The 15,746-nt window shown below is 40.4% G+C and overlaps 1 protein-coding gene and 1 long non-coding RNA gene across 16 annotated transcripts in view; both read right to left on the reverse strand.

The window, feature by feature from the left end:
* Positions 1-15,746, reverse strand: part of LOC135415034 (uncharacterized) — a 621,260-nt gene that overhangs the window by 302,033 nt on the left and 303,481 nt on the right. The gene's annotated exons all lie outside the window — the stretch shown is intronic.
* Positions 1-15,746, reverse strand: part of CELF2 (CUGBP Elav-like family member 2) — a 558,920-nt gene that overhangs the window by 127,490 nt on the left and 415,684 nt on the right. For 14 of the 15 annotated variants that reach the window (XM_064656529.1, XM_064656521.1, XM_064656523.1 and 11 more), the window contains one exon: positions 5,679-5,875. In XM_064656529.1, the coding sequence (XP_064512599.1) occupies positions 5,679-5,856 (178 nt within the window). In that variant the 5' untranslated portion in view covers positions 5,857-5,875. Of the gene's footprint in view, positions 1-5,678; positions 5,878-15,746 lie in introns of those variants that run through there. The other variant, XM_064656530.1, reaches the window with a different exon arrangement.

The following is a 15,746-nucleotide window of genomic DNA, read 5'->3' on the forward strand; positions in this document are numbered from 1 at the left end:
TACACTCATTCAACAAATGTGTTCACTCAAAACTCAGATTTACTCTTCTTGCTCACTATTCTTTTTACCCAGATGAATCTCTTTGTATTGGATTGTTTTCTCCTGGTTATCAGGTGGCTTTGCCCCCCATCCAGTCCCTTCTGCACAACCCAAAAAGTTGGATAACAAGTTGGTGGTTCATTCTGTCAAAGCCATTTACATAGAGAGTGAAAAAGTATTGATCTCCAATAACAGTCCCTGTTGCTCTCCAATCATCATCCCCTCTCTTCCCCTGGCCCATCACCTTTACCCATTCTAATCTGCCCTCCATCATCTAACCAGCTCCTTTCTCCATTTGAAAATGGGTCCTTCTCTGCTTCACCAGCAGCAGCATGGATTAGTCTCCCATGTGACACTGTGTGAAATGCCCCTGGGAAATCCAGCTTGATTATATACATGATTTCACACCTGCCCACTTTCACAGAAACTTCTTGAAAAACTCCATCAGATTTGTTGAATAAGAATTACCTTTTAAAAAAATCAGCTCACATCTATAATATATTTTACCATGCTACTTACGACCCATTTAAAATTATAGATTTAAGGTTCCTTCAGGTTTGAATTTAAGCATCCTAAAGTCAGAAACTCAGCTTTATCATTCATTCTTCCTCCCCACTGTATTTGTATTTAATGGCAACATCTGGCTTTTGCCAGTCTTTGTTGTGTGAAATTTCACATGGTGCACAATGCCCCTGCTAAAAAATAATATGCAAGGCACTTTTTGATTCAGTGCAGGAAAGATTGTAACAAAATATCTCTCAGCCATGACCACTAAGATTTAGTCTAACACACACATGCATAATGGCTGTGGTCACAAGTCCTTCTGTTTCGACAGCGTATGTGCTCATGATGCAACTCACCTGATCTCAAAAGCTAAACAATGTTCACATGGACCTGCGAGAGCATTCAAAACACAAAATAAGACAAAATACGTAGAGAAACGCTGACTCCTGGAGCGCTGCCTGAAAGGGAGCTTTTAAAGAGCATCTAAAATAGTTTTGCCAAACACAATGTGTTGAAATTGCCTGAAGGAGCAGGAGCTTACAATTGGCTGGGTGGTGACACAAGGGCAGGCAAGGAACAAGAAGCAGTTTGTCTTTGCTGCTGATTAGGACAGTGTGACAAGCAGATTGTCACAGCTCTGGTCCTGTGGCAGTCCTACAGGACTGCCTGAGCTCCCTTTTCTCCTCCTGCTGAGCAGCAAATGGGAGGGACCTGCTGGATGAGAGGAATCATCCTTCCTGCCTGCATCAGACTATTTCTGATTTTAGAGCTAAATTGAGGCTGAAATGGTACCCAAGCAAGCCAGGTAACTTCTCCTTCTCTATGCACATATGCCTCCTTGCCCATCCAGTCTCTCCTGTATGCAGCAGATGAATGCCTCATTATCCGATTCCTCTGCTTGCTTCCCGGTAGACTTAAATTACCATGTTAAATAGGATAATAATAAACACTGGCCTTTAACTACAGCACATCCTTGTTCACTCAGCAGCCTCCCTCTAATCTGATAAAGGGTCTGTAAAAGGCTACAAGGAAACACGGAGTTAGTTGTTACACGGGTGCCTCTCCCTGCTTTCTGCAGGTGATTACTACGGCATCACACATAGACTCACAAAGCTACTTTAGGGGATCTTGATGCCTACAAGAATTATCAGGTATCAAAACAGGGGCAAGGTACCAAAAGCACATGGTGGATCTGGCCCAAGACTCTTCTGCTGCATTTCAAAAGGCAAAAGTAGCCCTGTGCCATCTGCTTGCCTCAGCACTTGGACTCCAAAACCAAAGCAGCCAAGGAAATCTTTCCGGCTTAGGAAAACAGTGGGGAGGAAGAGAGATCTCGGTGGCAGTGTATGCTGCATTTGCACAGAGCTCACTGCATTTGAGGTATTAGAGAAGCTCTTTTTAACAACTACTCTGGAAAAAAGTCATCTATCCACCCAGAATAAATTAAATAAAGGGAGCGAACTGGATTGGGAACAAAGAGGGCTGATCTGCCCAGACTTTGAATCCCCTTTGCCCCCAGAAGCTGAAAGTGCCATTTATTTCACCGTTACAGGATTTCCTGCTTTTTTTGTTGTTGTTGGGGTATTTTTGTATTTAGTTTACCTAATCCCCCGGATTTCTCTTGTTGCAAAAAGAGGAAAAAGCATTACAAAACAACAGGGGATAAACACAAAGTCAAATTACTTTGCTGATCTCTTTCACACATTCAAAAGAAGCAGAGAACTGCAAACTCTGGAAATCACGAGGAGTTTCCTAGAGGATATTCCAACCATCACCCACTGAAATGCAGCCATTCCTGAAACTCCTAATTAATAAAGCCAAGCTTCAATGTTTGCACTAGTAGCGATGTATCTGTGGAATTCAGATGGCTTTCCTCTAGTTTTCCAAAGTGAGGAAAACTTGGCTTTCTACCTGTCTTCCTCCAGCTTCAGCTTTGCAGAGTTGGCAAGCGATACAAAAAAGGAGGAAAGACATGAACTAGGCCGTCTGTCGTTGGAGGGTATGAAAGACAGTCTGAATAACAGCAGGAGAGGGAGAAGCAGCCTATGGTTATTTTTGACAGAATTGGGAGAGACTCAGATTGCAGCTTCATAAACAGTTCATCAGAGAAAAATTCTGTTCAAATTGGAGGAGCCCCTTTGGCCAAGCTCATAGAAATACACAACCCGTGTCTGGGAAGAGGGAAATATTTCAAAAATCAAAATGGTTTTCTTTAAAGAACAAACCCAAACCGCCACCCCCTCGTGTGGTGTAGTAACACTAACTTGCATTCCTGTCATTGCAACTCATGGCTTGCAGAATATTCTCAGAAAATTTCTGGGTGGTACCAGGCTGTGAATGGTCTGCCTGACACAGAGTCCTGATCGCGTAGTGAAATGAAAAATGGACTTTTTCATGTGTCACCCAACCTCAAGGTCCCCTCGATGGACTGTTCTACAAAACTGGAGGTGATGCAGAGGGGCAGCAGGGAGAAAAATGCCTGCCATAACTCAAATCCACCCAGCTCAAATTAAATAAAAATGGTTGTTCCATGTATATATTTATACTGAAGAGGAACATGGAATTCACCTCAGACACATGTGATTTTTGGTGTTGACCTGCACAGAGCCAGGAGTTGGTCTTCATGATACTTAGGGCTCCCTTCTACCTCAGGTTATTCTATGATTCCACGACCTCTGAACAAAAGATGAAAACTCAGTTTCATAATTAAATGCCAATTAGATAGTATAGGTGAAGTATTTCTCATGCATTGTGATGAGAAGAAGACTGTAAGATGTTTTTCAGGGCAATTTTTTGGTTTGTTTGTTCCTAGCATTCTTAACAATCTCTCACACAGAATGCTTTGTGTGATTGGATTAAGAAAATAAAGATCTTTCCTACTCAGGAGATATCCACAAGAAACTCAAGAGGTTTCTAGCAACCTTGCTGGCAGATTCAGCCAGGAGGACGAATAGAGCCAGTGTGGAGATACAATCCTCCAAAGCTTCCAAGGGAAAAGCTGACCACTAGAGGAACTTGCTGCTGTTGTCAGGGAAAAGTAAGTCTGAAGGTTATTCTGTCTTTCTTCAGGATTAATTTCATTTGCTCATTAAAACACATAATGCCTGAAGTGACATGCATCATCTCTGGCTGAAGAGAGTCCAAGCAAAATGCATCCCCAAAACCCAACCACCTTTCAAAAAGAAGATTGTATAGCAGGACTACAAACCTTGATAATTAGTCTACAATGATTTGCATGACCTGTGCTTCTTCCTTATCCCTTCCAGCTGCTTGATGGACAGGTACAGTACAATGGAAAACACTACAGAAATGGGAATCAATGGGTTTCTTCTGTCTAACCACAATATCATTCTCACTTCATTTACTGCTTAGTGGGAAGGCATTTCTGTGGCCCAGGAATCAGCTCTTTCCAAATGGACGAGTCTCAAAGTTCAGCATTTTAGTGGTTTAAACTAAGTAGGAGTTTGCTCATCCATAGCAGCCTGGACTGCAGAAAATCCAGTTGTCTGACCTCTTAATGCTGTCTCCTATCCAGCATTACAAGAAAAGGACATTTGGTCAGGGCTCTGTACTAACACAGTAGGGGGGTACGTGCTACAATACATCAATCCTGGGGAATGGAGGGGGCTGGAAGCAGAACTACACTGAAACACTCCAACCAGAAACAACTTCTGCTTCTGAATCACAGAATCATGGAATGGTTTGGGTTGGAATGGACTTCAAAGACCACCTAGTTCCAACCCTTCTGCCATGGGCAGGAACAACTTCCACTAGACCAGGCTGCTCATCCAACAGAGCCTTGAACACTTCCAGGGATGGGGAAAGGAAAGAGCAATATAGTACGGAGACTTGATTAGCAGCAAGGTACAGTGAGATGAACCCCCCTCCCTGACACTGGTGTGACACTGATGGAACAAATCTCTTAACCAGAAGTGATAGAAGCAAACCACTATCCCTCAGAACACCAGACTGCTTAAACTGGGCAGCAAAGAGGCCACTGAGAGGATCCTCTGCCCTGTACCAGGGCAAGGAAGATATGCTGAGCCTTGGCAGTGCTTTGCTCAAAAGCACAGGCACACCTGAGGTTGTGCTGTGTGCTTCCCACAACTGCAGTCACCTCTCACCAAACTAGAAGTGCCCAGTGAGGGCTGTTTTGCACAGTTAGTTAGCTGCTAGCCCACAAAAATCATTTTATGATATTCTCCATAGCACGTGTGCTCTGAAGGTTTTTAGAAACAGTGCCAGGAGTGCAGTAAGAATGAATAACTGTCTAGTAACCTTACAGCCAGGCACACACATGCACATCTAGTTATGCCTCTGAGCTACACTAATTATTTGTAGCAATGCTTTCATGTACCAAACCTGAAGTATCAATAAAAATATACAGCTGTGTAGAAAAATTCATTCTGCAGAACAAAATATTCACTTTCAGTCTACACATAAGGACATGCTACATGTACACAGCTATAACACACAAAACTCTCACATGCCTAAATACACACAGATATACAGTGAAAGCAAGGAATATAGTTAGGGAAAAATACTTTACATATGTATAGAAAAAAATGCAGGAAGAAAAACCAACCCTTTCACTTAGAACAACATCAGTGCCAAAAATCAATCCTTTAACATGACTGCAGAAAAGAAATCAGATTTTGGAAAAAGGACTGTTTGTAATTTTTATTGCTTCTGGAGAAGTGACGTAGCAAGACCCCACTGCTATCATTTCTCCCTTTTGTATCCTTAAAATAATTCCCACCTGGGGTGCAAAGAGAGGAAACGAAAGGAAATAGAAAATTATATTTTTCATGAGCTAATCCTGGGAGGCAAATGCTCAGGTTTCCATGTTTCTGGGCAAGAATAATTTAAACAAGAACAGCAATATTTTGTTATTTTTTGCACAGTTGGAGTGTATGCTTCCAGATAACAGACAATTAAACTGCAATTTAAGAAGAGGAGGAAGACGGTATCTGATAGGATTCAGGAGTCCTCTCCTCTTAGGACTGCTGCATAGCTCAACACAGAATACTACAAAACAGACAGCCCAGATGCAAACCTCTTTGGAAATGCTGAAGGCAAGCAAGATCATCGGAAAAACAAACAAACTGAAAGCAAAGAGAGCACAACTACTGTACCTTTACTTTGGGGAGGGTTCTGACTTCTGTCTCGGAGAACATTAATCTGGTAGACAGCTCCATAAGGCTCAAAAAGTTCTTTTAACTCTTTTTCTGACCATGAACGGGGAATCTGTCCAACAAACATCTTAATGGCATCTGGGTCTGGTTGATCTGAATGATCCAAAGCTCCATTCATCTTGTTAGCTGTGCCGTTACTAGAAAGTGGAAAAGGAGATTGAAAAGAAGGCAAGTTAGGAGACTACGCAGTTTTCATGTGCACTAGATGCAGAAGATGATGTCAATTGGCACGAAGAAGGAAAAAAAAATCAGTATTTAATTAATAGCATAAGTATTACGAACAAAAAACAATGCTATTACATTTTTCATTGAGTCTGGTTTTCTCTGCAGGCTGCTACTTAATGTCATTATATAAGACGAGAGCGGCACAACACAACCCGGGACGTTTGCATTTTAAAGCAGACGATAGTTGCAAATAAGTGCAGATTTCTGTCCATGGCTGTTGTAAACAGAACTGCAGTGAATTCTCACTAAACTGGCTACTGGCAGAAACAAGGCAGTGTGTGTGTGTGTGTTTTGTAATAAAGTCACATGAAAGGAATATGAAACACTTGGCAATCTGTCAGATGACTAATGCAAGATGCCAGCGATGAATCTGCAGATTGTGTGAAGCATCCATGTGTGCATCAAATTAGTATGATATTGCCTAGAATGGAAAACACTCCAGCTATGTGGCTGGTTGCTGCCGATTAGTTGCCTACGCTCTTTAAAAAGGAAAAGCAGTCTGGAGTGCTCCAGTTTAAATCATGTTGTTTATTGCTGCCATAAAAAAAAAAAAAAAAAAGAAAAAAAGCACAATTCAAAAAGAGAAGACAGTGGCAAAATTGCCTACTTTGTTGTGAAAATTAAAATACTGCTTCAAAAACTTTTTCTCCCTGCCGAAGGAGATCAAAATTTTGAACATTTTCACCCCCTGTAAATTCTTACCCTATCTGATATCCAGATGTACATGCTACATCCAAGTTCAAAACAACCACACACTTTTGCAGGGGAAAAGAACTTAGTAACAAAAAATAATTTGATCTGGGAGACAAATGACAGGCTATGGTTTAGGAAGGGTCATACTCTTATATGGAAAAGAAATAATTTTAAATACTGAACAAAAGAAAAATACAACCCCACCTACCAAACTCATGTCACTATTGATAATTAAGGACAGTAGTTTCAACTAATTACTTGGCTAGAGATCCTGTAAGTGCTGATAATTTTTGGATGTTTCAGTTTAAAGAACGAACAGTAATGAGATGCGACTTTTTGAGCATCCTTCCCATCTTTCCACTGGGGACAGGGGGGAAATGGCCTGTGTGCAGCAGTGTCAGAAGTTGATCATGGCAGAATTCAGGCATTTCAAAGCCACCTGCCACTTCAAAAAAATTTGGCTTTAATTACAATTTCTCTGTTTGATGATTGTTCAGGAGTGAATGCCCACCGGAGGACTTGGAAGAGCTCAAAATCTGCACAACCAGATGAAAATCATATTTTACATGTGAAAAAAAAATAAATCTAAGAATGGCAAGGAGAAAACAACCCTGTGTAATTCCCCTGTCTCACAGCTATAACCGGTGTGAAGACAAATTATTTAGTTTCATGTGTTTCATCTCCTTGAAAGCATAATTCACCTAAACACATTAATATGCCCATATTAACTTTAGCACTTTCCCTGCTTACGGTGGAAAGGAGAAAGTTATATTAAAGGCACATTTTAAACCAACAACAAGAAGTTTGATCATCGCTTGTGAAGTGTTTTTAACATGGATCAGCAGACAACAGCATTTATCACACTCATAAATAGCTAAAAATCCTGTTTATTCTAGTGGGAGTCTTGCCTGAGTAAGAGACTCAAAGATTTGGTCCAAACTTTTATATCACATTTCATGCACAAATACCCTCTCAACTTACAAATGCTCTTCATTTTGAATAAGTTCTACAGGTCACAAGTACACCTGGAGATATAATGATTTCTCCAGGCTTTAGAAGGTGCATTTTCCATACATACACAACACTTAAGCCAAAGCAAACCAACCATCCAAAGAACCATCTCCACCCCAACCACCAAGAAACAGAAAAACCTTGACTGACTCACTTGAATGATACTCCATGGGAACAACTTTCAAGACTTTCAGTAAGCACCTACATGGCACAAACCTCTAGAAAATTACTCCATTATTTCTTTTGAATTCCCATTCCTTTATGTAAAACCCAATCTGTCAAAAAAAAAAAAACCTAGCAGAGAGGTTAAAAAATCCCTGACCCATAGCTTAAAATAACCGGGGAAAATGCTTTCACATTATTTTGGACCTGCAAAGACAGGAAAAGGTAGAAGCTTGGTAAAGCCCTCAACTTTGCCCTGGCCTTGGTCAGCTATTTTTTTTTCAGAAATTGGCTTCACTTTTCATTTCATTTATACTCTGTGTTGTTTACATTAACAAAATGAATTGAGTTCATTTTAAAATTATGCCCTTCATCTATTCTTTCTCTTGGATCCCTTCTCTAAGAAATTCATACATAATTGCTACTTCAGCCCAAAATTACAGCTAAGGTAATGTTTAATAAAAAATAACAAGTTAATTCCTGTGCTTTTTCCTTTACCAAAACCACCTTTACCACAAGGAGCCCCACAATTTCCATTGCTAATCAGCCAATTTTTAGGAAACCACAAAGCCAAACACTTATTTGTACCTATTTTCTCAGGTTAATGACCCCAACCGCATCAAGTTCTTGCTTTGAGCTACAGATTTAGGCACAGGCGAAGATCTCTTCTAATTTCACAAAATGCTTCAGCTCTTTTTCTATTTTGTTGGAACCAAAATTGAACTGATCATATTCCTTAAATGCTTTATTGGATAAAGACGGTTAAAGGCACTGATCCAGGAGTAGGCTACCATACGCATAACTCCAGGGGACAGGTTTTGTCACTCACTGCCTGCATTAACTTGGGCAAGTCATTAAAACTTCTCTGGACTAAATTTCACCATCCACTGACAGCTCTGTCAATCCACTAACTCCTGCAGATCTAGGAAAAAAAGAAGCACAATTTAAACTTTTCTTTATAATACTTTTCTACCACAAGGTAGGGGCTTGACTGAGCTGCCAACATTTTGGGGGGTTGATAGACAAGTTCAGGCCACAGAGAGGGCACTCATTTCTACAAGCACAGCTGGCCTCCTTCCTAAATTGCATTTCCTTTGATTTCAGTGCAAACTAAGGCTCTCAAGCACCTCAGAGGGATAATGCAAGTCTCACTGTTGGGATTTTGAGGAGCTCATGAACACTGTTGCAGCAATGACACTTCAGTAGCATCGTCACCCAGCTTCAGCAGTAGCTGTAGGATTAGAGCCAGTGCAGTCAAACTAAACTAGTGAATAAAACAACAGAGAGATAATAATGGAAAAAAACCACCCCTGTTTTATAGATTCTATGGATCTGATCCCTGCAGTGTACTTGAAAGTTCCACTGAGTAACAAAACTATACACCACACCTGCCTGATGGTTCAGTTGTCACAGAGCTTGTTGGGTCAATACAAGATCCATTCAAATATCCTTGATCCCTTGCAAATAATCTCTGCTAAAGATGAATTCCCTTATCCTCTCCCAGTCTTCATCTTCACCCAATAGACATTACTGCTCTGCACTAAGACCTCTTGGTCACCAACAGCTGCAGGGTTTTTACTAATTTCTCTCTGCCTCTCTTCCTCTCAGAGGAAGTGGCTTCTACCTTCCCCCATCTTCCCCTTCTCCTGTACCCAAGAAATAACAAGGCAAAAGAGAAACTATGCATAAAACTTTCCAAAAGAAGCAAAGCAGACGTTGTGAAAGTTTAGGACTATTTCTTGAAAGCACGAGCGTACAGAGATAGCTGTGTCTAGGGGACACTAATGAGAATGGGATCCCTTGACAATTACTGTCAGTACCCAAATGATGACACATATTAAAAAAAAAAAGGGGGGGAAAAAAATTCGATTATGTGGTTTGCTGGCTCTACATTGTAGCAATCCTTCCCTCCATGGCCAATTTAGCCCACTGGACTCAGGGGTGACCCAGCACATCATCTTCACTGACAAGGTGTCATCTATATCGTAGAGAGCAGCCTGAGGGCAGAGATTAAGCCACTGAGTCGCTGGCTGCTTGTGGTTGCTGCCAGAGCATCTTCTCTCTCAATTTGTGCCAATTTTCCTTCTAATAACCTAACTACCATTCCATCATTTCAGCAAGTTGACAGGACCACTCCTGAGGAGCTAGAGATTGTTTTAATATCCCTGCTGCTTCAGCAGGAGCACTGGAAAAACCTGGTAGATGCCTTCTCTGTCTCTTCCATTCATGCCTGTAATTACTGCAAGACTGCTAAAAGTGAACTGGCCACTAAGGACAGAGAGGGAGCCTTCAGAAACAATGTCTGGATCAAAAGGGACTCTCTTAAATTCATCACCGTTAAGAGCTTTGGTGTTAATCCATGTTCACTTCCATTAATGACCTCGGTGTCAAACCAGGTGCTGAAAAACAGCTGTTAACAGGGACCAAACAGATTTACATGAGACCTGTTTTTCAAATCTATTTTTAACCCTACACAGAACCTTCACGCTGTTGTTTTTTGGTTAATTCATGTTGCAACCCTCCTCCCATTTTAGTGGTTTTATCATTTTGCTGGGGATTTGCCTTTTTTTCATGTTCTACGCTTTAAGACATCTGAGCCAACAGAACAAGAACGTGATAACAAGCAGGTTCTAAGTGTAAAGACAACTAAATCCACCCCAGCACTGAGGCATTTGCAGGCACCAAGGTTTTAAAGTAATAAGTATTTACATCTGAGCCAAGGCATCACTGCCAGGATACCACACAAGCTGAAAAAAGAGACAACATCCGTTCGAAGGCCTCTGACTGCTATCAAGAGACACAACCAAGCATCACCTTACCGTACTCCAAAGATCATAATTGCTGGTTTACGAGCAAATTTTATCTGGAAGGACCCAAAAGGGCTTTATAAACTCATTGTTTAGAGAGGAATGACTTCATCATAAGGTGACAGACGGCAGCTGTTTAATGACATGGAGCATTATCGCACAACAGTTTCAGCCAGGAAGGGTAGAACAATACTGTACCCAATTGAAAACTGCAGGGGGTTGCGATTTATAGACACAGAAGGTAATTACCTACATTGGATTTTGGCCAGCAAAACAAGGGCCAGAACCTCTGACAAACAGAAAAAAGAAGCTGTGCAACATTTTTAAGCCGTAAATGACCATGTCTCTGTGGTTTTTTGGGGGGGAATAAAAAAAGTCATCTCCAGATGCTTTCTGGACCATCAGCATTTTCACAGCACACTTGCTCAAAAGCAGCTCAAAGGAAAGATGATGCTTCAAAAATCATTAACTGCTTCTACTGTAGTGTCTTGTACAGTTTTTGGCAGAACTATTACACTCTAATAACGCTAATAATTATTATTAAGTAAGACATATCCAGAACTGCAGTTCCTAAATGACCCTGACATCATGCCCAACGAACAAAACTCATATATGGCAGGATGTTCAGTCCTATGCAGGCAGTAAAGTCTATGAAATAATTTTCCCCAGGCTTCCCTGCACCCATCGGCAGGGCTAACAACTGAGTAGCTGTAAGACTTGCAATCCATCTTATAGCCCCATAAAGCCTTTAACAAAGAGCTGAGCAATTCTTCATCCACCCAGCAGAGAGCAACCGCACTTGCACTCACACACACACTAACTACATGAAAATCCTGATGGCTTTTAATACCTGACATACAATGCTCAGATTTTATTCTTCTCAGTATCTAATAATACTCAAGTGCTTGTGTAAGCACTTAAAGGTTAATTCAAAGATGTTTTTTCATGTGCTGCCTCCATGTTGGCAGAAATTATCTGTAAAAGTGTAATTTTTCTTAAGACAATGGGTTCCTTTTTACTGCCCTGATAATTTAAAATTCACAGTCATTTTCCTGGTGAAATTAGTGATTACTTGTAGCTCAGCTTTGCGAACTCTCTACGTATATTAGATCATACAAACCATGGCAAACCATTGTTAGTATAGGAAATACTAGTTTTCTGATTAATTCCAAATTCAGTATGTGTGATCACTTCAATGCCTCAAATGCAAATTTTAGGTAAGGTAAGGAGGAGGCATCTTGTCCCAGAGGAAAAAAGATTTGGAAATGTGATGGGGAAAAAAAAAAAAATTTCCTACCTTGAAAATGTTTTGATGGGAAGTAAATTTGGGCTGGGAGAAGAAGCAGCAGAGGGAAGCTGCCTTTCAAGCAGATAGGTCAGACTGCATGATACTAAGGGCAATATGAACTGGGAAAAATACCGAACAAAACACATACTAGAGAAACATCAGAAGAGAGCTGAGCCCACCTGAGATAAAACATGTTATTTCTTAGAGGCATACATGCAGATTCCTCACTACTATCACAGGAAGAAATCAAGGATACAAAAGGAAATCATAGTAAGAGCCACATTAAAATGCTGTTCCCTTTTCAGCTGGAGGTGTACACTGGAGCACATACCCTCCTCTGTGCTGTAGGGCTTCTTGAATTCCTAAAATCAGCCCTCAGTGTTCTGCTCACCAAAGCTAAACATTCACCTCCAGTGGCTGGTGCCTCTTCAGGTGGTCAGCCTCTGTGTTCCTGCACCCCCTCCATTACAAGTTTGATTTAAGGCTGGGGTTTCAACCTAAACCCTGGATACTCCTTGCACACATGTTTAAACCTACCAAATGATGTTGTTTTAATGTCCTGCTGTAGATAATGCTTTCTAGAACCCTAGAGTTAACAACAGTAACTTTGCCAAAGCTTTGTACATCTGTTACATCACACCTTCAAAACCCACTTACGTGCAAACACATCTTAAAATAAAAAAGTTCTTTGTGTCTCAGACCTGTCTCAACTTTTACTTCTGCTGTATGGACCTATCAAGCAAATTATTTTTTAGAACATGCACTACTGCTTAATGATGTGTATGTGCTGTGAGTGGAGCAACTCATACAAGTTAAAATATATGTAAACAAGAGTGAACGAGTGCAGAAGTGAAAGCAAACAGGGAGGGGAAGAGGTTTGTTTTTTTAGTCTTCTATTTTGGAAACCAATTAAATATCATTGCTAGTTCATCTAATAGCGGAAGCAAACAATTAAACACACCATCTGCACAGATCTGAACTGGGCAGCTTTTTGTTTATGCTGATAAAACTTACAATGGTCTATTTTCAGTATCTTTAAGGATTTGCCTACAGTGGCTTACAGACTTTACTAAACTGATATTAGTAGAAGCTCAACAGCTAGTGACAGACACCTGCCCTTTAATGGCTGAAGAAAGCAAAAGCCACCCCACCCTACCCCACCCCTGACTTTTGGATTTGCTTCCCCTCTTGTTCAAGTATGGATAGGGATCACAAATTTCTAGGGATATGTGATAAAAAAAAAGTGCCTGAAGATATAAAATAAGAGGCTATGTAGCCTCCAAGTTTTGTTCTTCCTATAGGCTTGGGAATATAACTAGTTCAAGGTTTGATGAGGTCTACCAAGTGATAATGTTCTGCAACATAAAGCTCAGCTTAGGCAACCACCCAATAATTAATTTTTGCTTTCTGGGCAGAACTCGTTCCATATATTAAACTCAAACAAGATTGGTTCTGACTTCATCAGGTGAAACGTAGGTGCATTTCTAAGAAAAGTACCACAAGAGTTAAGATATAGAATCACAGAATGGTTTGGGTTGGACGGGACTTTAAAGACCATCTAGTTCCAACCCCCTGCCATGGGCAGGGACACCTTCCACTAGACCAGGTTGCTCAAAGCCCCGTCCACCCTGGCCTTGAACACCTCCAGGGAAGGGGAAGACACAGCTTCCCTGAGCAACCTGTTCTAGTATCTCATCGAGCTTATAATAAAGAATTTCTTCCTAATATCTAATCTAAACCTGCCCTCTTTCTGTTTCCTGTGTCTAAACTAACTTGTATCATGGCAAGTACTGCAACTTACTGTTCCACTCTTCCTGTGCTCCTCAACAACTTTTTCATTTGTAATCTCTCTGGGCAGAGGCTGACCTTTTGCATTAATATCTGTGCTGTGTCTAAAAGGGGCTTTAATTGCAAAGGGGTTTGTTCTCTCTGTATCACTGTAAGCTGGACAGTAACACGAGAGTGCACTTATGTGCTTGAACAATTACATTATAGTTTTGGAGCATCGATTGATACAATTTTTCACATGAAGCTGAGACTGAAGTAGCTGACTGCTCAGTATTAATGGTGTGGATTATTAATGTCTTGCTTTACTGATTACACACATTTGCAGTGAAGCAAACTTCTTTCTGTGTGGCAGGAAACATTTATCGGTATAATTTTTTAAAAAAGCACAACAGTATTTGATTACACCCAAATGCTTATATATTTGTGACATGTCAACAACTGAATTAGAATAGCACCAAGCTTTTAAAATTCAGGACACGTAGGACCATCTGTTTTCTTGTCAACAACCTCAGTCTCTCTCTCCCCATTCCAAACACTTACTGCTCCAAATTTAAAAAGTTGTTACTCAATTCCCTTCTTCCTTTGCCCTCAAAAAAACTTCAAAGGCAGCAGTGAAGACTTCAAATATTTATTTTTTTTTAGTTGATAATTAATGACGTGACTATTTCAGCAAGTTTTATACCCAGGCTGGCAGTTACGTGCAAGTTCTTATGAGGTTTGCAAGGGCTTATCTAGTTTATGGCAGTGTCCTGGAGTTGGAGGGATGGTGGGCATGGGAAAGGTGTTCTGCAAACATTAGTTTTGAAATGCAGCCATTTCTGTGGGCTAAAATCAACCGATTATTGCAAGGAGTAATTTAAAGTCCAGTGTTATTCCAAGACTGGCATCCACGTGTATACACACATGCTCAGACCCAGCTGAGCTCCAGAAAGTGCAGGGAGTGATTTTTACAGGCCCAAAAGCCACGTCCAAAGAGAGGGAGGCCAACGGCTCATGCCTGACATGACTACTTTACCTAAATAGCTTCCTTAGAAAGGGAATGGATGATCACAGCCCTGCCTGTGTTAAGGGCTCAGCCAATTCTGTTTATCCAGTTTTGGTTAGATCTCAAATAGACCATTAAAGCAAGCTGTGACATTCAATTTTCTTACTTTAAACAAAAAATCCTATCAAGCTCACCCATGCTTCCTCCTTTTACAAATCTGAATGTAAGAAAAGATTATTGTCCAAAGCGTGATGCAATTGTGATTTCAACAAGTTGAGCATCATTATAGCAAAATCCCCCTCAGCTGATTCTTTTTTTTTTTTTAAGCCATTTCTTCATTTTTTTGACACCACATCTGGCATATAGAATACAGATGATCATTTGTTTATATATCTGTCTAAATGCCTTTTCCAAACACAGCCAGATGGAGCCTTTCAAAATCAAATTAATTTCAGATTAATTCACTCTGGACCCACTCCAGTTTCATGACTCTATGCTTTGAGGCACCATCTAAATTGATTTAGAGTCACGAACTTAAGAGAGCTCAAGTCCTTAGGTATAGAAAAAAGAGATCCTTCTTGCATACTGAAAGAGTCAGCAAATCAAAAGAGTCCATAATTGTAAGTTTTGGCTCCTTCAAAAAAACCCCCAAATCAACATAGGAATGCCTTAGTCTTTATAGTGCCAAAATCATATATAAAAAGGTTCACATTTCATCCCAGAAAAATCACTCTAGAATTTACATCTTCAATGCCTCCCTTGCTGAGTCCAATAAAATTTATTGCTCTAATTAAAAAGGAAAATAAAAAAAGCATTGCTCTAAACCTTGCAATAAGCAGTAGTCATAGAAAGATAGGAGACAGGTAATAAAAATCTCCACTGCAAGGGATTTATCTAAGGAACTATAAACAAATGTAGCCTGCAAACATTGTGGGCTTGCATACTGTCAATCCTCTGTGGATGCCTTTATTATCTCACTTGTTTCAATTGCAATTTGGGTTTCCATGGAGATGTAACAGTCAACTCTGGAAAATTATAAGATAAATGTC

This window comes from Pseudopipra pipra, chromosome 5 (genome assembly GCF_036250125.1).
Source record: "Pseudopipra pipra isolate bDixPip1 chromosome 5, bDixPip1.hap1, whole genome shotgun sequence".
NCBI classification, from domain to species: Eukaryota; Metazoa; Chordata; class Aves; order Passeriformes; family Pipridae; genus Pseudopipra; species Pseudopipra pipra.